Source organism: Trifolium pratense, linkage group LG1 (genome assembly GCF_020283565.1).
Source record: "Trifolium pratense cultivar HEN17-A07 linkage group LG1, ARS_RC_1.1, whole genome shotgun sequence".
Classification (NCBI taxonomy): Eukaryota; Viridiplantae; Streptophyta; class Magnoliopsida; order Fabales; family Fabaceae; genus Trifolium; species Trifolium pratense.
In genome coordinates this window covers 43,671,258-43,688,772 of record NC_060059.1, presented here as the reverse complement: position 1 = coordinate 43,688,772, position 17,515 = coordinate 43,671,258, and the positions used below count along the sequence as shown (strand labels likewise).

Sequence of the window (17,515 nt, the reverse complement as noted above, 5' to 3'; positions counted from 1 at the left end):
GGACAATGATTTGCACAGGTTACTTTTTATGCCTAATGGCCTACCAGACGGTGCTGAGTTGGCTTACTATGTCAAAGGACACGTGTCTGTCTTGATATTATCTCTTAATATTTTGTGTTTATGGATTGATCTGCACGTTATTTTTATTTTTCTTAAATATGTGACTTGACTGATGTGCTTTTCAGAAACTACTTGTAAGTTACAAACAAGGAAATGGTATAGTCTGTGGTTGTTGTGATGTAGAGGTATGTTCATATACCTACCGGAATGAAAATGCTAAGATAAGCTTTATGATTTTTGTTCACAGGTAAACAGATAAGCCCTTCACAGTTTGAAGCCCATGCTGGAATAGCGGCTAGGCGTCAACCAGGAGTAGACTGTTAAATAACTAAATTGACTTTTCTATTTTTCTTCATCTCAAAATGCTTTTTGTTCTTTTGCAGTTACCGCCACATATATATACTTCCAATGGATTTGCATTGTGGTCACCATTTGGTAGAAGATCAGAAAGCTACTGTAAGTGCATTAGTTTCTACTCTTATCTACTTTCTCTTTCTATAGCATGCCAACTTTTATGTTGAACGGTATATCTAAAATGAGTTGTCTTTGCAGGAAACACAGATTGACACACCTGTGAAAAAGTTCGGTACAGAGTCTGATAGCAAATTAAGGAGATCATACATTGAATGTCAACATGTGTGTGCTTAAAATTTTATATCTAATATTCCAGTTCTTTATGCCACTATGTTCAAATTTCTTTTACAATTGTCAATTAGGTAGGACCTTTAATTCTCTTTGTATGAATCCCCTTTAATTCTCTTTTTGTCAGAATATGATTTGGTTTTCATCCTCCTTATGCACTTTTGATATCCTTGTTCGTTTGTCCTGCAGCAACAATTACAAGCACTACTTGAAGACGGGTTTTGCCCTCCCCAAACCCAAACCCATAAAGTTCGGGTTTCCCCAAACCCATCCCAAATTCTAGCGGGGATAAAAATGATAACCCCAAACCCATACCCAACGGGGATCGGGTATCCCCATCGGGTTTCGGGTATCCCATTACCCCTCTTTTCACATGAATTTAGATTGTATTTTAATATTTTTTTATTAAATTTTTTTTTTATAGAACTGAAGTGTGCTTTAGATGCTACCTAATGTCAAATATGAATTGCATATTTGAAATTTGAGGGTATCTATCTTTGTGTGTGTATATGTTTGTGTATTGCATGTTTTTGCTGTATCTTTTCTGCTGTGATATTTTTGCATGTGCTATAATTGTTAGAGTAGTCAAAAAACTGTTGGGTAGTCAGTTATAGTTCTATTGGGAAGCGCTAACTGAGAATTATTATAAATTCTAGAATCTCAGAAGATTCAATGACCTTTCACAGTGCAGCGCATGTATTAACCTAATTTATTTTTTTCTTCGTGGAAATCATTTTCTATTATATCCTTCCTGTGGTGTTCACTGGAAGCCATTGAGGTTGTTAATTTGTTTGTATTATGGTTTCTGTGGTGTAAATGCCGTTATAATTCGGGGGGATGTTGATGAGTGCCATCATATTTGTGGCATTTTAGATTACAAATGTGACGCTGGTACATATTTAGGTGAAGCTGCTATTGGTGAGTTTTCTCAATTAACTTTTATTTCATAGTTACATAGCGTTTAGAAAGCATAATTTCTTTGTCTTTGCTTTTTTTGTTTTTTAAAAAATATATTTTGGTACACCAAACCTTATCATTGCTAACAGGAATCTCCGAGTTGCTTTCATTCATGTTGATGAAAGTACAACTGATGAAAGCACCCGACGGGTGTTAGAGGAAAGGTAGTATAGATTCTAATAGGTGACATTTCCCAATGTCAATAATTTTTAATTTTCCCAATGTTATTACCACCGTCATCTATTTCTTCATTTCGATTATGGTTTCCAGTCCCTCACAGTTATATATTTCCAATGTCTCTAGTAGCACTAGGCATCGAGAAGTTGACACTTCAAATAGGGAAACTAACATCTGGCAATGTCGAACTATGATGGTCTTTAGATTGCAGAGGTTTAGCTTACCTTTAAACAAGCTTTGCAAATGGTCACAATCATTGATTGATAGATTCTCTAAATTGTTCAAAGATTCAAAGGAAAGGGGTCCACTGAATAGTTCTTCCAATTTTTTCAATCCTTTCAATTCTAGTACAACCAACTTGGACAAGACATTTGGTTCTTGAGAACCAATGGTGTCAACAAGGCACTGTAGTTGTGAAATCCTACCCAAATGAAGTTCAACAAGATCATTCAAAGTTTGTCAAAGCCGATATAAGCAGAAAAGACCAGGTGAGAAAAAGCTTTGACTAATGCCATTTTTGACTCACTATTATATAGCATTTACAGTTTTTATCCTTAAATATTGTGTCCTACCTTGACTAATTCTTTATGTTTTTCTTGGGGATCCAAAGGTTGGTGAAGGAAAGCCAGAGAACCAAAGGTTGGTGAAGGATCCAAAGGTTGGTGAAGGAAAGCCAGAGAACCAAAACCATGCGATAATAATATTCACACGTGGTGATGCGCTTCAAACTATTGATATGAATCAGGTCAGGACATTGTTTCATGATGATTTGCTCGTTCTGTATATTCAACTTGGCTTAAATGCAGTTTTGCTCCCCTGTTTTGATTAAATCGGAATTTTACCCCCCCTGTTTTATAATTTGTTGGATTTTGCCCCTCCTAAAATTCTGCTTTCGAGTCACAACTTTAAAGCTTCGCACACAACTCAATTTTGATCAATAATTTACCAAAAGGATACCGAAATGACCGTAATCAAGTTATCTTTCCACATAATCAAACCCCACTGAATTTGGAGTTACAAAGAGAGATTAATTACCGTTTTAGTGAAGGTATGTCCCCCAAAATTCTGCAAAAAATTTGCTTTCGAGTCACAACTTCAAAGCTTCGCATACAACTCAATTTGGATCCATAATTCACCAAACGGCTACCGAAATGACCGTAATCGAGTTATCTTTCCACATAATCAAACCCCACTGAATTTGGAGTTACAAAGAAAGAGATTAATTACCGTTTTAGTGAAGGTATGTCCCCAAAATTCTGCAAAAAATCTGCTTTCGAGTCACAACTTCAAAGCTTCGCATACAACTCAATTTGGATCCATAATTCACCAAATGGCTACCGAAATGACCGTAATCGAGTTAGATTTCCACAGAATCAAACCCCACTAAATTTGGAGTTACAGAGAGAGATTAATTACCGTTTTAGTGAAGGTCTGTCAAATTACTAATTCTGCAGAAATCTACTTGTGATCTTCAAATTCAACATCGTCTACCGAACACATCGTAACTCCAAATTCGACGAAATTGAAATGCCAACAAGGGTAATTTCGTTAGATTTTCATACATGTAAATAGTATTAAAAAATGAGCTACAGGGTGAGAGGAATGACGAGAATACCAGTAGTAGTTTCATACGATAATTAATTTGAACAAACCTTCACTAAAACAGTAATTAATCTCTCTCTGTAACTCCAAATTTACTGGAGTTTGATTCTGTGGAAAACTAACTCGATTGCGGTCGTTTCGGTACCAGTTTGGTGAATTATTGATAGAGCTGGGTATGCGGGCTAGCCCGCCCCGTTTAACCCGCCCCGCATAAACCCGCATATTAAACGGGGCGAACAAGCCCGTCGGCAAATATAAACGAGTTATAATATTAAGCCCGAGTCCGGTCCGCATAAGCCCGCGGGTTAAACGGTTAACCCGCGGACTATTACCAAAAAAAATAAAAAATCATTTTTTTCAAAAAATAAACTAAATTAGTAAAATATTGATATAATGAAAGCTTAAAAAAATATATTAAAAATATATTATTAATAAATATATTAGTAAAATATTTATATGTTATAACATATAAATTGTAACTAACAAATAAAAATAAATAAAGTTTGTGATATCATTGAGTTTATCTATCTTCTCTTTGTAAGTAATGCAACTAAAATCAAATTCAACCGATTCTTATCGTCATATTTGTACCATCCATTTTAGTAAGAAAAACTTTCTACATGTACCCAAAAAAACATAAAAAGATTAACAGATTCAACTTAACTAAATCACATCAAGGTAACCAAATTATTCAAAACATAATAGCGGAAAATACCCCCAAGAAAAATAACTACCCATTTGGACATGCATTTTTTAAATACTAGCAAATGTATATAAAGCTAAGACAAAGTAAAAGATAGTGAAAAAGAACAAAAGATTATAAGTAGAAGAACATGTCTGAATCCTGATGTTTTGTGTTGTTGTCTACTTGATTAAAATTGGAGTGTGTTGTTGTTTTTTATAATTAGGGTTTAGACTAAGTTTTTTTTTTTTTTGTGGTTAAAAAAGTTGAATTTGGACATGGATTAAGTTATTTATATTTAATAAATTTTGTAATTAATTATATATATAAAAAAGAAGGCGGGCCACGGGCTAACCCGCGAACCCGCGGATTTAACCCGCATAACCCGCGGTTTTAACGGTCCAACCCACACGGGCAAAAATGTAAACGGGCCAAAAAAAATTGGTCTTAAGTCCGTGCGGGCTGCGGGTTAAACGGGTCGGCCCGCGGACCTTGGTCCGTATACCCGGCTCTAATTATTGATCCAAATTGAGTTCTGTGCGTAGCTTTGAACTTGAGGCTCAGAAGCAGATTTTGTGCAAAATTTTGGTGGGGGGCAAAATCCAACAAATTATAAAATAGGGGGGGTAAAATTCCGCATTTTAAAATAGGGGGGGTAAAATTCCGCATTTTTCAAAATAGGGGGGGTAAAACTGCATTTAAGCCATTCAACTTTTATGCATGATGTTTTCGTACATTTTTTATATCAAAATGGTTATTGCAGTATTCTATAGTTTAGTTATGATAATCGTAGTTAGCTAACAGTTAATTGTTAACTCGATAATAATAGTCGGTAGTTAGTTAACTAGCATACCTCTTAAATATTACTAATTTGAAATTGTAATAAACTGAATCGATAATCAAATTATATTTACATTTCGATTCACAAATTATGTTTCTCTTTGAAGGGAAAGTAGCAGGTGGTAATGGATGGCAAGTGCTTAGTAGGGATATTTACAGGCTCGGCCAACTGTTTGATTTCTTCATATCTTTCTACTTCACAACTGATAGTTCTTAAGCTCCCATTTCTTTCTTTGAAAATGCAGTGATGTTGACTGATTTTTGTTTTTCTATTGACTTCATCTGATTTCTAATAATGCAGATGACAGTCCTCACAGTATATATAATATTCCTGTATGGAAGAGCATACCTGTTAAACTGTTTAAAGTTTTGTTTTATGATCTGCTATGTTTCTCCACTTTTGTCCGACTCTGAGTGGACTACTTTTTCTTATAGTACCGTATTTACAAAGGATAAAGTATCTTCCTGGTTATTGTATTTACTCTTTCATTTTCCAACAAATTTTTGTTCCACCCTCAGTTATAGCAATTGCAACTCAGTTAGAGTGTTATTAATTTCCACGCTAGGTTTTTTCCTTGATAAGTAATATTCATATCACTTTTATCATGTCTTCCTTTAAGCACACACTAGCTTGTATGATAGGGGTCTTACTGTGAATACGGGACATTTCTCATTTAGTCACATTTTCAGTTGCGTGAAACATATAGTTAGGTGATTAGTTTTTTCAATTGTGTTTACGCATTATGTTATATCCTAAGTGTTGCAGCAGGCATGATTTCTGAAGGAAAAGGATTTTGTTGAAATATTGAAATATTTCTAAATGCATACTCTTTGGAACTTTATTGAACTTGATATTTTTTCTTTATGATGTTCTTGCTATCGGGCGTTTTCTGGTCTTGATGAAGCTGTCTTAGAGAAGGCAAAACTGATGGGTAATGCAGCACTGGATGCAGCTTTGAATGCTCAACTTTTGGTGCAGATTGGTGTTTTTACTGCAGTACCAATGATAATGAGTTTTATCCTTGAATTAGGACTGCTGAAGGTTAGTGTATGCGTCAGAGAACATAGTTTTTTTTTTTATCATCTCAGAATATCATTCTTGATTGTTTTCTCAGTATTAGTATTAAAAATAAGAATGTTAGATGTTAAGGCATCATAAAACATTAAATTATTATTATTATTATTATTATTATTATTATGATTATTATTATTATTATTATTATTATTATTATTATTATTATTATCAGAAGAAGAAGAAGACTCAGAAAGCTACAAACAATGATAATGGGAAGGCGCCTCCTTCATCCTGGAGAAATTACGATGATTTTAATGAGTATTTCTGGTAAAAACATCTTTAGCAACCATCACTTTTATTTGAATTGTAATTGTTTCTTTTCTGTAGCTAACTGAGTTTGTTGCCTATAAATAGGAATGCGTGGTTGAGAGGAAGTGAGAGTTATTTGATGCAAATTAGAATTGGAACTAGGCAGATAATTGGCTAAGGGGGGTGTATTGAATTGGGATTTCAAAGGACTATTTTAACAAAAAAAAGTCTTGAAGATTTTGTAGGATTGTATTGACTTTGTGGGATTTTAAATGACATTTTCAACAATCACGATTTTCAAATCAAGACTTTAAAGAATTGATTACACAGATTTTTTAGATTTTAGAGTACTTTATGGATTTTTATGATTTCAAATGATTCAGTAAAATTTTTTTAAAAAAAGAAACAAAGTTATTGATTTCCTAAAATAACATCCAATGTTAATAATAACAATTAATCAATATAACAAAATAAAAATCAATGAATCAAGAAAACAAAACAAATAAAAAATAAAAACATAACAGATGGGAAAAAAAATTACACGTTAAATTGGTACAAAAACAAAAAAAAAAGTTATGTTGAAGAATGTTGAGAGTGGTATATGTGTGATGATTATTGAACAATATAGCAAATCGTTTTTTTGTGAGTGATATACGTTGAAGAAATTTTTGATCTAACACAAGTTATAATTGATTGAAAAGTATATATAATCCATTCCACTTGTAAGAGAAGAAACTCAGTAAAATTATGTTAGAGGTTTATAATTATATGTATGGATAATATTAGCAAATTGTAAGAGAAGAACATATTTTGAACTGATGAATTCCGATGGCAATAGAGAGGTAGGGAGAAAATATTAGCGATTATAAAAAACATGAGATAATCAGGAAACATGAAATAGAAACATGAGGAAAGGTGAAAGAAATAAAAAAAAATGAGAATCCATCAAAATCTCATGATATGAGGAAAGACTTTTTGTAGCTCAAAATTCACTAAAAAGTCTATCAAAATCCATTAAAATCCTATTTTTTAAACAATCCATCGAAATTAGAATACTTTTGAATACCACAAGACTTTTTGTAAGTTGTAAAGAGTCTTGATTGAATACCACTAGACTTTTTTAAAGTCTTTTAAAATCCTAATTGAATACCACTAGACTTTTTTAAAGTCTTTTAAAATCCTAATTGAATACCACAGGATTTTGTCATCATAAAAAAGTCTTTTAAAATCCATTGAAATCCTAATTGAATACACCCCCCTAATAATTACAGATAATCTACACCATTATATAAAGGGAACTCTAACTTAACTGTCACTAAACTAACTACTAATTTTGGTGTGACAATTTTCTCGACTAATTTAACCTTAACAATTTGGTCATTTTTTAAATTTAAATTTGCATCACAATTAAAGGTAAAAAAACTAACTACCAAGTTTTGTTGATTATTTTTCTGGATACTATTCGTGGATTACTATTGCACTAAAATTTAGGTTTGTTTTGACACAACAATGCTACTTTTTAGTTGTCTCAGTATGGATATATTGCAAATTCTTCTTTCCATAATTGTGACATACTCAATTCGTGTAACTCATCTTCATATGCCGAGTACAAGATATCTTACCCAATATTACTTACATTCCTTGGATAATGAACACTAAATGACTTGGAGCAGCTCCAGCGGGAGGTATTTCATAATAAGTCCGCCATCATGTCACCCCAAAAACTCAACTTTTTCTCATTTCTTTGGCTGGAGTCCGCACATCAAATGAACGGAAAGGAAGCATCTCAGGTTAGTAACACTTTCAAGATTGATTAAATAATAAGATGAGATATACAACAAGGCTTTTCCCTGATCCTCGAGATGTTGCTTTGATTCAGATTAAGAACATTTTGGCACCTGGTGTTGCTGATCATCATGGGCACTGGCTTAGCTGCAAGCTAGATATAAACAACTGCTCTTCTAATCAGCTTGATCCAATGCAAGGTGGATTTTTTGTTCTGAATTTTTTCCTTCATAGTTGTCAAATCCTAAGTCCTAACTGTATGCATATCCCTTAAGCTATTGTTTCCTACACAGTGTTATCTTGTTGAAGTTGTCTTTAGTTAATGTGTGTCCGGTCATATTCTTCTTTAATGGTTCGGTTACTTTTTATTTCATTTTATTTGGTGCATCCTTTCTTTTAAATATTCCACTTGGTGCGATATGTACATACAGATAATGACTTGTCTATCATTCATCTTAAAGGCATGAAGTTCATTGATGTGGTTTCTTGTGTTTGGTGTAACCTTCCTAAATACTTAGAAAACAATAATGTGGCCTGTATCTCCTGTTGTTGACAACCTGCTGAAGACCAGATGTTTAGTAAAACTATGACGATTTTGAAGATTTGAATTTTCTTAATAGATAATTATTATGTGTTTGGCCTATTTTTTTATGCAAAAAATAACCCCTTTTATTGTTGTCTAATCATTACCTCTGTTTTATTTTATTTTTCAATTTTTAAAGATATCATGCTCATATTAGTTGTCTAATCTTTAAACTTTCTTTCTGAAGGGAAATAATGGTAACTTTTGGGATTTTATGACTTCCAAATTCACAAGTCCCTTGATGAATCAAGGTGTGCTAATTAGACTCTGATGATCTTCTGCCGCTACTACCTGATATGAGTCCTTTCGATCATGATATAATTTTATCCAGTTGGCGAGCTCAATTGAGTAATAATGGTTCAAACCCTTCCTTGTTTAGAGCAGTCTATAATGCATCTGGATGGCATAGCCATGGTTTATCGAAGGTACTTTTCTGAACCAAATCACAGTTTCCACCCCTGTGCTAGATAAATCAAAGTTCATAAAACATTGTAGCTTGCACCTTTGCTATTTAATATTTATATATTTATTCCATATGCTTGTTCACTGTTGTAACAATGTTGTTCACTTGGGGATAAAACAGGATTATTCCAAATGATATTTAGTCCTTATCCCGCCTTTTTTTATATTGACTTGCGTTTTGTGAAGTAAATTCATGTCAATGTTAAAAAACCACTACCTTGCCCAAGAAGAAACCAAAAGTTGGCTTTTTATGTTTATGATTATGATGATGCGTTGCTTACAAACCTCTCTTTCATTCATTCTGATTTGGCTGGAGTCCGCACATCAAATGAACGGAAAGGAAAATTCTGCTCAAAGGAATTCAATGACAACAAAAACACAGAAAGCCTTGCAAGACCAATAAGCAGGGTATCCATTGCTATGAGACCACCACCTGTACAATCAACAACACAGGTTGTTTTGTTATTTCTTTTTCCCTTTCCACCTGTTTTCTTTCTTGGATATAGAATTTAGGGAAAATGTAATTGACCTCCCCTGAAGTTTCCTTAAACAACAGAGACACCCCCTCTAGTTTTCATAAAACACTCACCTCCCCTCATTTTTAACACCGTCAAACTACTGTTAAAAGATTAAAAAAAACTGTTTTATTGTTGTTTCTTCCGAAATTGATATGTGCTTCTCTCTGTCACTCAACCGTATCTTAAGCTCTCTACATATCAAAATCTTATAGGAAAATCAAATCTGATGGCCGATGTGAATTTCTAATGAGAGCATTTAGGGATTTGAAAAGTTAGGAATTTGAAGAAAAAGACAGCATTGAGTTTAGCCAAAATTCAGATTGACAAAATAAAATAGTCAAAATATTATTAATGCTTTTTTTTTTCTTCCTATTCTTTGTGCACTGACAATGTATTGCCCACCGTTTCATGTTCCAGTATGGTAGTAGTTCCTGCATTGTGCTTTATTAGATTTTCTTTCAAACATGATTATTTATCATTTAGCGTATTAAAAAAATGGAAACCCGTCTTAGAATAGCAGTTTCATAAAATGTTGAAGAAAATAGAACGAGTGCAACAGTTGAAGAAAAAATGTTGACCAATAAGTAAAAGAACTCAGTTTGTGTGAGCAAAAGTGAAGGAGTTAAGGTGAAAGGGAGGTGTTTGTCTATTTGATAGAAAAATAAGGGAGGTTAGTGATCACTTAAAAACTAGAGGGGGTGTTTGTGTTATTTAAAAAGACCTCAGGGGAGGTTAGTGTAATTTGGCCTAAAATTTATTACATTTAATCTTCCTGCTCATAAACCATGTTTGGATATAATGTCTACTCAGAGTCTCTGACCTCTAAATTATTACTTAGTTTTTTTCATGTCTAATATGTTACAGGAAGTTCTACGATGGATCAGACATAGTTCAGGAGTTTGGAACTCCAAACATAGTTCAGAACAATTGAGCGACTACATTTATAAAACATTGAACAGTGGCCAGGTAATGTAAACTATAATGAATCTTTGAAGATTTTGATGCCTTCTTTTTCCTTTTTAGCTTTTGTTTCCTCGATCAATTAAGTACATGTTAAATATTGTTAATGTGTTATAGTTCTTTTGTTTTGCTTAACCTTCTTATATTTGAAGTGAAGTAATTCAGTATAGGGTAGAGCAGATGATAAGACTTGTGCTTATAAAAATTAAAAAAAATTGATTGAGCAAGAATGCTGTTGTATCCAATTTATGTTTAAATCTTCTTTACTGTTTTACTAGAAGGACTTTTTGGCTGTAGGGCATTAGGGTTCTTTCGCGGAACACTCCGATACGAAGGCATGATTTCTATTTGTTTCTACTATTTTTCCGTCCAACTTCTTCCACAGTTTAATAACATTCTCTGATACATATTTTTATCTACATTAGGCAAGGCAATATTTGGTGAGACAGTGGCATTCTTTCATACATAAATTAACTAATCCAGGCTTTTTTGGGTCTGTGTACAGGGTTTAGGGAGATCATGGTGACACTTTCTAGGATTGGCTTATTCAATAATGAAGCTCATCCGATTCTAAAGAATGAAGAGAGACCAACCTTTAAAAAATTCATGTTTGACCTTCTGAAAATTGTTCATGAAGATCCTAGAAAGGATATCAACACTAGGACATTGCAAAGATCAAAGATCTGCGATGATGACAGCAAAAACAATCATGTAAGCCATTTACCACCCTCTTAATATTATTTGAAAATCATTGTGTTAAACTGATTGTATTCTCTCATGTAGATTTTTGGGACTAGTTGATCAAACAGAAATCCCTGCTTCCTGCAAAAATGCTTTTGATGTTGCATGTTTCCGCATGGAGGAGAGATTATCCTACTCCAACACAGAAGGGTATATTACTTTGATGAATCCATATGGAATTAGGATGTGATCTAACTAAAATCTCTCTTGATTTCATACTTACTTTCAGTGCATAGCTAACAAAGGCATATGAGACTGTTAATGTTGTTTTTGAAGTTTCAAAAGCTGTTAATATGACACAATCTATGAAAGTTGTTTGTGAGGTAATTTTCTCCCTTATTCCTAAATATTGTTGTCTCTTTTTATGTAAGCCTCTGTAAATATTGTATTTAACTTAATTCACTGTTACTGGACATTATTTTTTAACACTTGATTCAGTTTTATGATATTCTATGATTATTTCTAGATAGAAGGTGGTAGAGGTCCTAGTATGTGGGATGGGATGCCTTTACACACACAAAAGGTTTGAAAATTGTGTCCTTAGTAATAGACCCTTTCACTATCAATTTGTGCAAATGATACTACTTGAATGTTGTTCTCGTCTTCTAATTGTTATTTTGAAAAATTGTTGGTGTTTGTGTAGAGTTGTTGTTTGATTTTTCAATTAAAAAGATTGGGTGTTGGTTGTTATTAGAGTAGGGTTTGGGGGAAATAAATTATTCGATATGTTTCTGTTGGTTGATGATTGCATATTTTATTCTTGAGTAGTTGAGTTGACTCTCGAGTATTCCATAGTGTGTTGGAGTAGGAGTTTGGGTTGTCCAGGGACATTTAAAATGTGCTGCCTTTGTTGTTCTATCTCTGTATAATGATGCAAGATAATCTCTTGGCCAATTTTGAAAGCTGATCTAACTACTAATTGTTATCGAATAATCAGGTGAGTATATCCAAACAAACTTATTCATTCTCTTTAATTGAATATTTTCGAATGTTGTCTCCTAATTAATATTCACCTTTTTTTTAATTATGAATTTGGGGATTTTTTATTTTGTTTTTATGAAATATAGTGACTAAACCCCTTCCTTTCATGGGAGTCAAGGAGAGCATGGTGTTATTGGATCGGCGAGAAGAATTCCTTTAAATGATATTGCTAACGGTAATGAATCAATTTAAATGCAATTTTGTATAGTAGTGTAATTATTATTAAATGAAATACACTTTTGCAACTGCTATTTCGACCTGCTGTAGCGATTTTGGACTTACCCTTTTTTTTTTTTTTTGCAGCATGAAGTGTGTTGGTTGTGTCTGTTTTATAGCAATTGTGCTTTGAACCAAATATGCCCTCTTTTTGCAGCATCGTTATTTTTCACTATCAGAATATAATTATTAGCCTTTTATGGAAGAAATTGAGTTAGAGTTTTTGAATTTGATTTTGTATATCTGCAGTTGGTTCTTCATCTTTGAAAAAAACCAGCAAAATCATCACAGACAACAAGTTCGTTGAAGACAGGGAAATATACAGTACATAATGGTACATTTATTAATCGTGCAAGATGTTCACTAAGAGCTTCGTTTAGGCGAAATGTGGAATCTATCAAACCACGTCATATTGCATTCCAAGGTAATTATGTTTGAATATGCTATTGGTTTATTAAAAACATAACTAAACAGAATGGAACTTATTCTTAATTATAAATTCCCTCTATTTTGTAAGCTTAATCATATGAGTTCGATGATATATGCCATTGATAAATCTGTTATATATTATCTTAAACTTTCTGTTGCTATTTGGTCTTTCTACTCCAAAATATATTTATTCCTAATATGAATAACTAATCTGCATTTTCACTACCTTTTAGGCCAAAAGAGATGAAGAAATTGGCCTTAAAGTTCGTTTAAGATTGCGAAAGAGCAAGGTAGCCACAATATTACCGATGGACAAAAGCAGGAAAGGCCACCCAAAGGGCACTACACTCTGGCAAGATTGTGAAGAAGCCTCAAAAGAAATTTAATAAACCCATTCCTTCGCGAAAGCCTTCCTCTTCAAGGACAGAAGAAATGCGGGTGCTATTCCAGACTGACATGAAGGATAAAAAGCCGAAACAGAGAGGTTCTGGAACAGGAAAGAAGGTGAAACAATCATTCAAAAGCAAATCAAGGTTTATCAATTAAAAAATCTAACATTTGAACTGAAATATCTTAGCTACTGAAGTTTGAAATTTGAATTGGATTTATCTTTTTTCAGGGACAATGATTTGCACAGGTTACTTTTTATGCCTAATGGCCTACCAGACGGTGCTGAGTTGGCTTACTATGTCAACGGACACGTGTCTGTCTTGATATTATCTCGTTAATATTTTGTGTTTATGGATTGATCTGCACGTTATTTTTATTTTTCTTAAATATGTGACTTGACTGATGTGCTTTTCAGAAACTACTTGTAAGTTACAAACAAGGAAATGGTATAGTCTGTGGTTGTTGTGATGTAGAGGTATGTTCATATACCTACCGGAGTGAAAGTGCTAAGATAAGCTTCATGATTTTTGTTCCAGGTAAACAGATAAGCCCTTCACAGTTTAAAGCCCATGCTGGAATGGCGGCTAGGCGTCAACCGTGAGTAGACTGTTAAATAACTAAATTGACTTTTCTATTTTTCTTCATCTCAAAATGCTTTTTGTTCTTTTGCAGTTACCGCCACATATATATACTTCCAATGGATTTGCATAGTGGTCACCATTTGGTAGAAGATCAGAAAGCTACTGTAAGTGCATTAGTTTCTACTCTTATCTACATTCTCTTTCTATAGCATGCCAACTTTTATGTTGAACGGTATATCTAAAATGAGTTGTCTTTGCAGGAAACACAGATTGACACACCTGTGAAAAAGTTCGGTACAGAGTCTGATAGCAAATTAAGGAGATCATACATTGAATGTCAACATGTGTGTGCTTAAAATTTTATATCTAATATTCCAGTTCTTTATGCCACTATGTTCAAATTTCTTTTACAATTGTCAATTAGGACCTTTAATTCTCTTTGTATGAATCCCCTTTAATTCTCTTTTTGTCAGAATATGATTTGGTTTTCATCCTCCTTATGCACTTTTGATATCCTTGTTCGTTTGTCCTGCAGCAACAATTACAAGCACTACTTGAAGACAGGGAAATATACAGTACATAATGGTACATTTATTAATCGTGCAATGTTCACTAAGAGCTTCGTTTAGGCGGAATGTGGAATCTATCAAACCACGTCATATTGCATTCCAAGGTAATTATGTTTGAATATGCTATTGGTTTATTAAAAACATAACTAAACATAATGGAACTGATTATATCATTAAAAAATATTTGTACTCTGGGATTGGATATCCATCCATTGGACACCCCTTGTCAAGACTGACAGTATAGCTTAGTATGTATGGTAGTCAAGCATTACTGCTTTCCTGCATATTTTATAGAATGTTGCATAAATTTTTTTATAGAACTGAAGTGTGCTTTAGATGCTACCTAATGTCAAATATGAATTGCATATTTGAAATTTGAGGGTATCTATCTTTGTGTGTGTATATGTTTGTGTATTGCATGTTTTTGCTCTATCTTTTTTGCTGTGATATTTTTGCATGTGCTATAATTGTTAGAGTAGTCAAAAAACTGTTGGGTAGTCAGTTATAGTTCTACTGGGAAGCGCTAACTGATAATTATTATAAATTCTAGAATCTCAGAAGATTCAATGACCTTTCACAGTGCAGCGCATATATTAACCTAATTTTTTTTTCTTCGTGGAAATAATTTTCTATTATATCCTTCCTGTGGTGTTCACTGGAAGCCATTGAGGTTGTTAATTTGTTTGTATTATGGTTTCTGTGGTGTAAATGCCGTTATAATTCGGGGGGATGTTGATGAGTGAGTGCCATCTTATTTGTGGCATTTTAGATTACAAATGTGACGCTGGTACATATTTAGGTGAAGCTGCTATTGGTGAGTTTTCTCAACTTTTATTTCATAGTTACATAGCGTTTAGAAAGCATAATTTCTTTGTAATTGCTTTTTTTTGTTTTTTTTTAAAAATATTTTGTTACACCAAACCTTATAATTGCTAACAGGAATCTCCGAGTTGCTTTCATTCATGTTGATGAAAGTACAACTGATGAAAGCACCCGACGGGTGTTAGAGGAAAGGTAGTATAGATTCTAATAGGTGACATTTCCCAATGTCAATAATTTTTGTTTTGAAAACATTGAACCATTTGATTAATATAATTACTTTACTGGAATACTATGCATTTAATTATATGCATATTTAGTTTTAAATCATGAGTTCAATGATATATGCCATTGTTAAATCTCTTGCTTTAGTTTTATGGTTTGAGTTTGTCTTCACTTTTGTAGATTGGTGTCTACAATGGAAATGGCGGAATTGCATTGGATTGGCTAGAAGTTTGTCCTATAAGGGAAGATAAAGTCATTAAGCACAATGACCTTTTTCACCACATTCTGGTTTTATTTTATCTTAAACTTTTTGTTGCTATTTGGTCTTTCTACTCCAAAATATATTTGTTCCTAATATGAACAACTAATCTGCATTTTGACTACATTTTAGGCCGAAAGAGATAAAGAAACTGGCCTTTAAGTTCGTTTAGGAGTCCAAAAGAGCAAGGTAACCACAACATTCCTCTATGTGAAGTTTTTTCTTTTCAGAAATATGTTTGAATCTAACTACCAAGTATATTCCCAAACTTTTTGGAACTCGACAACAAAATAATGTGCACGTCACGATGGATGATACCTCTCTAATACCATGTTTGAGTTACTTGTTATAGATAAAACAAATATAAGAAAATATAATTATGGTTAAAAATGATTGATAATATTAATAATACAAAAGTCTAAACACTAACTCCTAATTATAGGGATACAAGAGTCTTGTAACAAGACTCCTATTTTATAAGCCTTAGCTATGTAGAAAATATAATTATGGTTAAAAATGATTGATGATAATACAAAATTCTAAACACTAACTCCTAATTATAGGGATACAAGAGTCTTGTAACAAGACTCGTATTTTATAAGCCTTAGCTATGTAGTGTTTCTATTATTAGTAAATAGTAATCTTTAATTATTTAAACAAAAAAATAATTGTTATTGTTATTTAAACTTATCTGAATTTAGATATTTATTATTTGTTATTGTAACGACCCAATTTTCATATTATTATTTTTATGTGTTAAAATATTTTATTAACGTGGAATTTTAATTAAGTTAATAACTTGAGTTATTTATCGAGTACTTTAGTTATTAAACGAGTAGTGAGAGTTAACGTGTTATTGGGCCAAGCCAATTGGGCTTGAGGCCCAATGGGCCTTGAGTGTGTGTGAGGGGGCGCCCATTAAGGGCAAGGAAGAGAGAGAGAAATTCATTTCTCATGGTTCTTGTGTTCTTGAGAGGAGAAGAGGAGAGCTTGGGAGCTAGAGCAAGGGGAGAGCTAGGGATTCGAGATCTTCGGCGTGTTTTCTTCGAATCCAGGTAAGAGAGAAGATTTCATATTCGTGGGTGACTCGAGGAAGGGGAGAATGTCGATTTCTCCTCACCCGAACTTCCTCCACCCCATTTTCGTTTTAGCTTAGAACGGATTTTCTTGATGGAAATCGTTCCTAAGGTTCTTAATATGTTTAACATGCTTTTAACATGATTAATGAACGGATTTAATGGTTAAAAACGAGTTTTATAACAGATTAAACTCAAGAACTTTGTGTTCTTGAGAGTTTTGATGAAAAAGTGTCAATCTTTACTTTTTCGATGTTTATGACGTAGATCTGAGAAATGAACTGTCCTTTTGTGTTTATCCATATTTGTTGCACTTGAATATGAACTTATTTGGGGTTTATAACATGAAAAATGGTTTATGTGAGAGTCTTGAGAGTTTAGAGTTTGAAATGAGAAATGTAGAAAATTGTTATCTATGAGGTCTGAACCTTTACGTGCAATTTTGACCTCTTTTCGTTGTGAACTGGTTTTAGTGGCCAACATAAAAGTTGTAGCCCTGTTTGTTAGCTTTCCAACGAGTATATGTGCGTCTCCATTGGACTTTCGTAGCCCAAGTTATGATCGTTGCAATGAGAGGCTGTCCTGCAGAAATCAGAACCAGTTCATTCTGCAGAGAATTCGCCCCAGGCGAAATATA

The 17,515-nt window shown here is 33.3% G+C and overlaps 3 protein-coding genes across 15 annotated transcripts in view; all 3 read left to right on the top strand.

Moving 5' to 3' along the window:
• LOC123908768 (serine/threonine-protein kinase ATM-like) overlaps positions 1–13,242 on the top strand; it is a 48,194-nt gene extending 34,952 nt beyond the window's left edge. For 7 of the 12 annotated variants that reach the window (XR_006809707.1, XR_006809710.1, XR_006809705.1 and 4 more), the window contains one exon: positions 1–210. The gene's annotated coding sequence lies outside the window, so the exon portion shown is untranslated. Of the gene's footprint in view, positions 211–10,445; positions 10,599–11,097; positions 11,304–11,375; positions 11,657–11,799; positions 11,857–12,158; positions 12,271–12,400; positions 12,490–12,779; positions 12,955–13,192 lie in introns of those variants that run through there. The other 5 variants (XR_006809699.1, XR_006809714.1, XR_006809717.1 and 2 more) reach the window with 5 other exon arrangements.
• On the top strand, positions 7,633–11,091 carry LOC123908827. Of its 2 annotated transcripts, none has more exons than XM_045959562.1 (5): positions 7,633–8,074; positions 8,170–8,269; positions 8,501–8,542; positions 8,681–8,686; positions 10,888–11,091. In XM_045959562.1, the coding sequence occupies exons 1-5, from the start codon at positions 7,994–7,996 to the stop codon at positions 10,980–10,982; spliced, it is 324 nt and encodes a 107-aa protein (XP_045815518.1). In that variant the 5' UTR covers positions 7,633–7,993; the 3' UTR covers positions 10,983–11,091. The 2 variants fall into 2 exon arrangements, with proteins under 2 accessions (XP_045815518.1, XP_045815510.1); XM_045959554.1 differs by having other exon boundaries at positions 8,164–8,269.
• Positions 13,243–13,670: 428 nt separating the features above from the next.
• On the top strand, positions 13,671–15,749 carry LOC123908817. Its single transcript, XM_045959547.1, has 5 exons — positions 13,671–13,946; positions 14,022–14,094; positions 14,191–14,274; positions 14,404–14,603; positions 15,724–15,749. The coding sequence occupies exons 1-4, from the start codon at positions 13,870–13,872 to the stop codon at positions 14,557–14,559; spliced, it is 390 nt and encodes a 129-aa protein (XP_045815503.1). The 5' UTR covers positions 13,671–13,869; the 3' UTR covers positions 14,560–14,603; positions 15,724–15,749.
• Positions 15,750–17,515: the final 1,766 nt, after the last annotated feature.